This window comes from Mytilus trossulus, chromosome 4 (genome assembly GCF_036588685.1).
Source record: "Mytilus trossulus isolate FHL-02 chromosome 4, PNRI_Mtr1.1.1.hap1, whole genome shotgun sequence".
NCBI classification, from domain to species: Eukaryota; Metazoa; Mollusca; class Bivalvia; order Mytilida; family Mytilidae; genus Mytilus; species Mytilus trossulus.
Genome location: NC_086376.1, coordinates 4,460,932 through 4,470,966, shown reverse-complemented (window position 1 = coordinate 4,470,966; position 10,035 = coordinate 4,460,932). Strand labels below are relative to the sequence as shown.

The 10,035-nt window shown below is 30.1% G+C and overlaps 1 protein-coding gene across 2 annotated transcripts; it reads left to right on the top strand.

Annotated features, from left to right (window-relative positions):
• Positions 1-1,774: 1,774 nt before the first annotated feature.
• LOC134714525 (cyclic AMP-responsive element-binding protein 3-like protein 1) lies at positions 1,775-9,963 on the top strand. Of its 2 annotated transcripts, none has more exons than XM_063575829.1 (8): positions 1,775-2,196; positions 3,229-3,745; positions 3,971-4,110; positions 5,140-5,274; positions 6,272-6,399; positions 6,943-7,024; positions 7,545-7,641; positions 8,027-9,963. In XM_063575829.1, the coding sequence occupies exons 1-8, from the start codon at positions 2,092-2,094 to the stop codon at positions 8,380-8,382; spliced, it is 1,560 nt and encodes a 519-aa protein (XP_063431899.1). In that variant the 5' UTR covers positions 1,775-2,091; the 3' UTR covers positions 8,383-9,963. The 2 variants fall into 2 exon arrangements, with proteins under 2 accessions (XP_063431899.1, XP_063431898.1); XM_063575828.1 differs by lacking the exon at positions 1,775-2,196 and adding an exon at positions 2,289-2,523.
• Positions 9,964-10,035: the final 72 nt, after the last annotated feature.

Sequence of the window (10,035 nt, the reverse complement as noted above, 5' to 3'; positions counted from 1 at the left end):
AAAAATACGCGCAAATGTAATCAAAAGCTGCGCACAAACGTAATGGTAATGCGCGCAAACGTAATACACCGCTCTTAATAACATTGTGGAAAATCATGTTAAATTGTTTTTACAATGTAAGAAACTGTGTACAACAATCAGAACATTTCACAATCACTTTAAATCAAAAATGAAAATTATAAGACACTTTGAAGGTATAACCAAATGATAAAACTTAAAGAGAGGCATGCCATATCATGTTCACAAAATAAAAATATAAAGAATTTCCCAAAACTTGACTCATTCACAAAAACAAACAGCAAAGAAAGTTCACAAAACAAGACATATTGACAAAAATAAGTGGTGAACAAGGAGAGAAATTGGTAACTCGATTGGGTCAGTTCATTTGTCCTCTTGTAACACCAATCACTAAAAATATATAGATATTTTAGTAAAGTCATGTTAAATAATTTGTGTTATTGGTCGAAACATATAGAAGAGCAATTTATTATCTATTTAAAGGATGTTGAATTTAGACATTTATCTGAGAAAATATCTACTTTAAAGAAGCAATTTTTGTAAATGATACAACACCACTTTCTGATTTAAATGACATTGTTAATAATTTTTCTGGGATTTAAAAAAAATGCTGTTGCAGGAACTTGAAATGTTCACCAAAAGATCGGGTACACAAGAACAGTAAGAAATCAAAGCATACTTAACCATGGTATGATGATGTTTGTAAAACTAAATTAAAACATATAACATATTTAGGTCGTCTTCTTAACCATCACCATGGAATAAATGTTTAAGAGAAAAAAATAAGGTCACGGTATGCATGTGTAAAAAAAATAGCATAAAAAGTTATTCGTCAAAAATATGGAAACTTCAAAGCCAAGATGTATTAAATGACTTCTTTGCTAGAAGTATAAGACAATAATTTCCAACTGAATTTTGGAAAATAAAAAAAATAAATAAATATCTATTTCCTTATAAAAACTACTTACCTACTTAATTCTTACTAGAATCATGTCTCATCATCAGATTATTACCAAATATTACCTTCGGTAAATGCAATTTCTTCAACTCTTATCCACACCAATAGACTCGGAATGAAAATATCACGTTATTTATTTCTTGCATTTGAAGCGCTATTCTGATTTAACCTGGCTCAAACGCAAGAAAACTAAGGAGGTATGCGACCTATTATATCGGGGGTTTTGAACGTCAGCAGTGTCAGTAGTCTTAGGAGGTCATCTCGGTAACTTTTAGATGGCGTCTTTATAGATATACTAAACTTTGAAATGTAAGAACACGAGTATATGAAAGTACATTGACAGTTATAATGCCCTTTAAAGCGCAGGCCAATTTTAAAAAAATGCAGCAGTCTTCTGAAATCTTTTGTTTTCAGAATTTGTATTACAACATACATGATGTATATGTCTCTGCAGCCAATCTCTGTATTGGCCTATACTGGGAACTCGTTACATAAATAATGATAATCTAAGACAATAACAAGTCAAAATGAAGGTCGGACAGTCTGTTAATTATTATTATTCTATCTGTTGGCAAGGATTTGTATATAGTCTTATTACTATCAATAGTGAAAAATACCTGCTGTTGGTAGGGATTTTTAAAGTCTTATTATTATTAATAGTGAAAAATCCTTGCTGTTGGCATTTACTATGAAAATAAAGTCAGACAAGTTTTTTTCAGAAGCTATTTTATATTGATCAATATTGTTTAGAATTTGGCGGGAAATCATTTCATGGGAAATTATAGAGAAGTTCCGAAGGTGTGTTTACTTGCAGTTTACTTCCGCTTCCACGTCATTTTTTGTGTTGTGGTGTAATTTCCAACAATAAGGAAACGAGGGATTAAATAGACTTGTCAATAATCAAAAACATTGATTTTTAAGAAAAAAATCTTTCTGGGGAATATTTCTAACTGCTGACTGTTCAATTTATTTTGTATTTTCGTTTTACACTGGTGTGTCATCGTCACATTTTGGGAATCCCCTAACAACATACAAACGTTGACGAAGTTTGTTACACGTCATTTTTGATATTTTGTCAATTTCCATAAATAGATGTTAATAACTTAAACATATTAATGGAAGTGGACGCCAATTTGCATGTGCTTGACCTGTTGTTTGATGACCAAGAAGGTGTACTGTCGAAAGAGTTCGACAATCCACATGTGCCACCATTGGACTTTGTAAGTATTTTCTGTAAGTGATGCTGACATCACTGTAGCTTGTGAACTAATCTTTATCTTTCTGATGTAACATATTGCTGACACATAAATCTATAAATAGAATGTTCTTCCACACACACACTTCCATGTTGTCAATTGTCATTCGGTGTATGTGATTTAAGTAACATGGATATGGATATACTAGCAGGTGATGATGTTGATTTATTTGATGCCATACCTTTCCCTCTTTTGGATGAAGATTTTACACTAATCAAGTACAATGATAGAAATCATTCAGATTCTGAAGAAGATGCTGTTAGTGATGACTGGAGTGATATATTTCAAGAGGTGACTTGGTGAATTTGTATACATTTGTACAATTGCATGTTTTTGTACAAAAAATGTACTTGTGCTTGTCAATGGCTGTACATACCTGTGAAATATACTTCAATACAATTCTTATATTAGCATTCATTTGAAACCATTTTACATGAAGACATATTGTCATGTTTCAGTTTTGGTGTGTGCATGTGTGTGTTGTGATTTTAGATAATTACAAATGTACATTGTACATGTATATATATATGTCTGCAAAGAATAGATTTTAGCATGAATATATTTTAAACATTTGTTATATTCTTACATGACAGCGAAAGATGAATTCTGTAGTAAAGGCTATCAATCATTAGTGTCAAAGTAGTTAGAATTTTTAAAAATAATAAACAAGATATTTTTACACTTGATATTTTGGAGCCCTTTAAAAGTTGCTGTTCATGCATAAGTGATCCCAATTGTTTACTTTTTACACATTGTAACTTTTATTAAGAGTTTTCTCATTGGCATCATACCACATCTCATTATTTCTACAACTGTGTATACATGTACATGTATATTTGTTCAATTTGTCTATAACTATTTTAAACAAAAACTAAGTACACTAATGTGATAAGCACAATGTACATTCATGTCTTGAAGTTTACCCAGTCGCCAGTCATTACCAGTGAGGGAATATTATAAAAATATTTTGAATTTATGTATCTTTTCTCATTTCAGTCTGACCTTGACTTATTTTCTGGAGATCTTTTGGAATCTGCCTTAAATGAAGCCAACATTAACAACTTTGATTTCCTTGACCCACCAGAATTAGAAAATAAAACAAAAGACATTTATTCAGATCATGATTATTATGCTCAAAAATCACCATCAAACAGTGACAGCGGGATATCAATGAGCTCAAGTGGTCATGCTTATTCCCCACAGAGTGTGTCGTCTGACCAACAGTATAGTCCAAGATCAACAGACCAGCAACAAAGCCCACAGTCAGGAGAAATGTCAGGATCCCCAAGGAGTCAATCAAACTTAATTCCTGATATGATGGAAATCAATTGTGATGTTGGACAAGCTGGTATCATTCAACAAAATAATGTACTGTCACTTGAGGATTTAGACATGAAAGACATTAATATTGATGGAATTGATCCTAGTTTATTGATGAATGCAACTGATGAAGATTTCCTCAAAGAAATTTGTAGTACAAATGCTCTAAATCAGGAAACATCAATTAATTTTGGTAAGGAATTGAAATGGTTTATAATTCTTAATACAGGAACATTTTGCTTGTAAGTGAATATTTTAACATACATGTACAACTGTACCTATTGAACAAGTTCATCACCAAATATTGAATACATCTTTTATTTGGACTTAGTAATATGACGAAATCAGCAAATAAGCTCTGAAATAAAATGTTTAATCTTTATTTATTATTCTAATTTAAATTTATATTCTATTGTAGGTTTAGACAGTCCACTGAATGAAGTCACCAGTACAACAGCCACTGTTGATTCTAGTCAAGTTATTCGTGTCATCAAAGTTACATCGTGTGATACATTACCATTTACCATGAAAGATATTAACACATCAACATCATCAAAGGTAATAAACAAAATAATTCTATTGTGCTTTTGTTTTGAATATTAACTGAACTAAGCATTTTTTTGGTGGTACAAAATGTACCTGTAAATTGTATCTAAAGATAAATTTATACATACATTTTACATGTAGCACATAGAAATAGAATTAACTTTAAGATTTGTGCATTTTTGTTTATTTACTTGAAAAGATAGATAGAAACTTTACATAGATAAGAAGAGCCACAAGACAAGATCTATTAATATAAAGGTTGATATGGCTGAAACTCTTTCATGTCTTTTTAAGACTACATGGACTATGAGTTAGTACCATAGATGCCAACCATTACGATTTTTGCGTAGTTTCTCCGATTTTGCTATAAAACTACGCTATTACGGTCAAAGTCGAATAGTTACGGATTACCAATCATAGCTGTTCAATTTTGTGAAACGCGGATTTTTATCATTACTTTTCTGTCCTGGTCCGGTATTTAGAAAACGCCAATGTAATGCTTCCGGTTTCTCAGGAGTTATCAACCTATTGTTGAGTAACTAACTGACTTCCGAAGTGGCAAACTTGCATTTTATGAGTAGCTTTCCCCCTTTCTCTACTTCTCCTTGACAAAACGAAAATGTACGAGTCGAGAACATCTGATCAATTAATTAATGGAATACATACTACAGACAACATTTCAAACAACAAATTTTAGTGCACATCACCTTGCAACCACTCGTCAGTAATTTTTATTGGTAAGTGCACGTTTATGAATGATTACTGAAAACTTTTCAAAAATACGGAAAATTTCATAGTTTGTTACTGATTGTGTCAAAAGGGGGTTGGCATCTATGTAGTACACTAACATTACAATTTTGACCAAGTTCTTGTATTTTTGCTCATGGTTTTGAAAATACAATATGTTATAGAACATCCTGTTTACAAAGCAAAAATGATGAGCATGTGAAGATAAGATCTGTATGGTTTATTTCTTTCTTCTTAAAATATACTTTCCACTTAACATACTTTATAATTTTATGCTCATACATTTATTTCCAGATTCCAGAATTAAAGCTGACAGATGAAGAATTAGACTTACTGGCTAAAGAGGGTGTTGTTCTCCCAACAGATATGCCGCTGACAAAGGAAGAAGAAAGAGTCCTTAAAGCAGTTAGACGCAAAATAAGAAATAAGGTCAGAAAAAATTAAAAGTTTGTTTTTCTAAAAATGTACATGTAGTCTAATTGACTCAATTTGACTGATTTTTGGATGCTTATTTAAGAAATAATGACAGGAAGGAATTATTTCGATTCTAATAGGACTAATATAGTATTTTTATAAGTCCAAGCGTACGAAATTACCGTAAAAATGTTTGGCTGTTCCCGTTTCCTCCTCGAGGAATCTGTGCATTGCATTTCATATTTAATAAGTTTAAAAACTTCTAGCAGGATAAATATATGTTGTTTCATAAAAATATATAATAAAAGTTTATTTCAGCTGCCTAAATGTATATACTTTAAAGGATAACGATGGAAATAACGTTGATATAAGCAGTAAGTCCTTGCGCAAGTGTCAAGCATATTTTTTGTGCTCATTAGAACACGGCTTTGTTAACAAAGCGTAATAAGGACGTCATATTAGAATTACATGCAACGTACAGTATCATACATGTAAATTGTATTTACATTCAGAAAGATAACAATCTAACATTAAATTAAAAGTTTGTACTACATGTACTTGGATGAAGGGCAATGCAGTTGGATTTCTAGGTAAAAAATGGAGAGTTCATTGTACATCTGAAATGAAAACAAGAAGATGTGTTATGATTGCCAATGAGACAGCTACAAAATGTATCCAACATAGACCAAATGACATAGAAGTTTGCAATTATGTTTGAGATTACAGCCTTCAACAATTCATCAAAAACAAATACAAGAAATGACAAAAGTAAAACAATTTAAACAAGAAAACTAAAGCTATCTGCCTGATTTATGCACAATGATTTATGAGCACTACATTATACCTATATAGCTACATATATACTACATAGTTAGAAAGGAAGAAATTTTGCCAACAAAAGGGATTGAAGAGACTGAATTGACAATGAAATAAAGAATGTGATTGTTAACAATTTTTAGACAGGATGTTTTGATCAATAATAATAATTTCAAATTCATGTTTTATTTGACAGATATCTGCAAAAGAAAGTAGAAAGAGAAAGATGGGTTATGTGGAGGGGTTGGAGAAACGAGTCAAAATGTGTACATCAGAAAATGCTAACTTGAAGAAAAAGGTGGATGGCTTAGAACAACAAAATCAGTAAGTGTCATATTGTTTATGCAGACAGTAAAACTTTTATGATATATTTATCCAAATTAAGTTACTGTAATATATTAGATGTCACCTTCTTACAATTGATTTTAAAATTCAACTTGATTGACCTCATGAAATATTATTTTTAACAATCAAGAATTTTAACAGTTTGCTATGAAGCATAGTAAAATGATAACAAATTAAATGGGGTCAGAAATGAAGATTCTAGGTCTTATAAGCATAATGTCTACCGTAACCAGCTCATTTGAAACAATATTTAGCATTCTAACTCCAGATTTAGAACTAAAAGCAACAGGGTTTAAAAAGTTGGGCTGAATACTTCATAAATAAATATAGATCTTGTAAAGTAAATAAAAATCATGATTGTTGTAATAATCTTAAAAATTGTGATGTGTAGACCATAAATGCCTTATTTCAAAAATAGTTATTAAGTAATCTGATGTATTTTCTTCTATCTAAGCTAAGTTTATATTACAAATGAAAGATTTAATTTGAATAAGAATTTTAACATTTTATATCTGTTTTCAGAACATTGCTGCAGCAGTTAAAGAAATTACAAACATTTTTAGTTTCCAAGACATCCAAACCACAGACATCAACATGTGTTATGGTAGGTACCAGTATTTATTTTTGACAGCCAAAATTTCATTACATAGTCATATTCATTAAAAACATTAAATCATTTAAAAGTGTTGTGACTGTCTGCAGTTGTTTTGTCTATGGTCGGGTTGTTGTCTCTTTGACACATTCCCAATTTCCATTCTCAATTTTATTCATTTCACATTTAAAAAAAGAAAATAACTTGTCATCAAATTCTAACAAAGAAGGATGCAGTACGATGTGTTAATATACTTATAGTAAAAAACTACAACAAAAAATGTTAATGACCTTGACTCCCCATTAGGGACTTGCACAGTTTGTTAACATATAAAACAGTGCAGTATTTTAACTTCAAAATGAAGACAACTTTGTAATAACATGGTTTAAATCAAATTATATTTTGTTTTATTTGGCAAATATTAGTGAAAGAGTCATAGATAATTATAAAAGTATTAAATCTATTTTTAAGTACTCCTGTTTTCTTTTTTTCTACTGATAATTTTTTATAAAATCATTTAATCTATTTTTAGGTACTACTGTTATCATTTGCTTTTATCATTGTACCAACCTTTAATCCATTCAAAAGCTTTGATTCCCTGACAGGAGTAAGGAATGTTCCAATTCCAGGTAAGCATTATAGTAAACTGTAGTGAAATTGGTGTCTCAGTCATAGATATATTTGTCACCCAGTAATGTGTTATGACATGGAAATATTGGCAGTCCATCCAGTCTTGTTAACGCTCTCGCAGATACATTCCTTGCTGAATTTTTGATAAAATTTCAATTGAATAGCCTGTATATTGCTTCTTTATGTCAAAAATACGTATATATGCAAAATGAATGACATTCCAGGGAGTTGTTCGCGCCATATTTACAACACATTAATGTCTTGATAATAATTGTCAAAACTTATGTTAAATATTAAATCTTTTGCTGTAGATAAATGATTTCGGGTAAATTTTTAACTTTTGGAAAGAAAACAAGAATTGACAATACTTAAATTTATTTGCAGGAAAATCCAGAAGTTTGCTTCACGATGGAGACAGTGGATTTGATACAGATAATGATGACAATCCTTATGGTCTAACAGTTAAACCAGGTCCTCCGTTTGAAATACCGCCAAAAACACCAGCAATTCCTATTCCGCCGAATACACACATTGATACCATCGTGGATGAAGACATTTTATATCATTCTAAATCAGCAGACGACAATGAAACAGACATCAATCATATTAATGTGAAATTAAGTAACAATAATGTCAATCAGGAACAAATTCAGGTGGACTTTAATAACGAGAAAACAGTGGAACAATTTGATAGTGGCGAAAGTGACACAAAAAGTCACAGCAAAAATGGAGATTTATGACATAATTATTGTTTTCTCAGGGAGAAATAGTTAATGATAATTATGTTAATAATTGTTAATCACATGTAGTACAGCATTATGAAATAGCTACATGTATCATGTGTATAATGGGCTGGTCCATCTCAGGACAGCATTATGAAATAGTTACATATATAATAGGCTGGTCCCCCCAACTATTTATAGCCTTGGAAGGTTACTGATTGATTAAGTTGCAATAGTATCTCTTTTCAAGATTTTAAGAATTTTAGGATTCAAACTGCATGCAAGAATTAGTCCCAAATTTGAACACCAAGAAAAATAAAGATTTATTGATCATGTTGATTGCTTATAACTTTTGCAACCTATGATTTTTAAAATTTTTTCAAAGTCCAACCAAATCATAAAATTGTAATTATTGTGATTATAATAATGCTTTTACATGGTTTTGAGGAGGGGTGGATTTAGAGTTTTAGATGTGGTCAAATATCCTTACATGTATATGTATATGATTCTAAACTTTCACCACCATGACCACCTGATGGATAGTTTTATTTATTTGTTTTAGAATAAAAGTCATGCTTATTATTTTTATTATAGGAATTTATGATTTTAGTACATTTTTCACAGCAATTCAGCTACTACTGAATGATGCACATATTTAATGAAACATTTGTCATAAAAAAATATTTAAAAAATTAGTCATGATTTTTATCTAGTGCAAAATGGATAGTTCTTGTCTCCTTTGATAACATACCAAATTGTCTTTTAATTGGGAATTTTAAAATTCGACAAAACTCATCTTAGAATTTCACAAAATGATAGCCAAAGGTATCAATAGTAATTCATTTGAAAATTTAGTAAGGACTTGAGAAACAAAACTTATTTCCCGAGTAAACAAATGTTTAGTGATTAGTTTACATAATTTTATTGGCTTCATTACAGTTCAGTCATGATAAAGTTTTGTTGACAAGGATGCTGGAGAAATTTTCATATTTTTCAGAAAATGATTTGTTACAAAATATGTTTCAATACCATAAACATTTGATTCTTATAATTGACAGTGTCATATATCTACGATGTATGTTTGTAAAATTGTTCTGTTTATAATTCTCTATCATTTTTATCAGTCTTCATAACCATTTGTTTTGTAAAAATCATAAGTGCTATGCTTGAAACTGTACAAATAACATATTATATAAGCTTTAATGTATAGTTTGAAACTTTGCACACATTTTAGTGATTATTTCTAGATGAAATTTGAAAGACACTTTAATTTGAAACAATTTTTATTTTCCAAATGTTATTGATTTTTCATACATTTTATTGGCTGGGAATGTATTTAAATGCATGAAAAGATTAAAGAGTTAGATTTGAGTTTTTCATGAATATGTTTACTATGAGCTTTTTTTTGGCAACATATTTGAGAAAGTAAATGGCTATCAGTTTGATACTTGATTGAGTGATGGCAGGTTCATTAAATTTTGATCATCTTTTCATTTTACAAATGAAACTGTTTTATATAACCCTTTCTTGTGAAGGTTATTTTTGTTTTTCTACTTGTTGTTTTATACTATTTTGTTGTAAATAAAGAATATTTTTGAATTTTGAGTTTAATCCATTATTTATTGTTGAGAACACTTATGCTTCAGATCCAAATGGGGAAAAAAAAGGTGA

Coding starts and splice junctions, on each gene's coding strand:
- LOC134714525 (XM_063575828.1), top strand. CDS start 2,362: ATGGATATGGATATACTAGCAGGTGATGATGTTGATTTATTTGATGCC. Junction 2,524..3,228: donor GGAGTGATATATTTCAAGAG/GTGACTTGGTGA, acceptor TTCTCATTTCAG/TCTGACCTTGACTTATTTTC. Junction 7,642..8,026: donor AAGGAATGTTCCAATTCCAG/GTAAGCATTATA, acceptor ATTTATTTGCAG/GAAAATCCAGAAGTTTGCTT.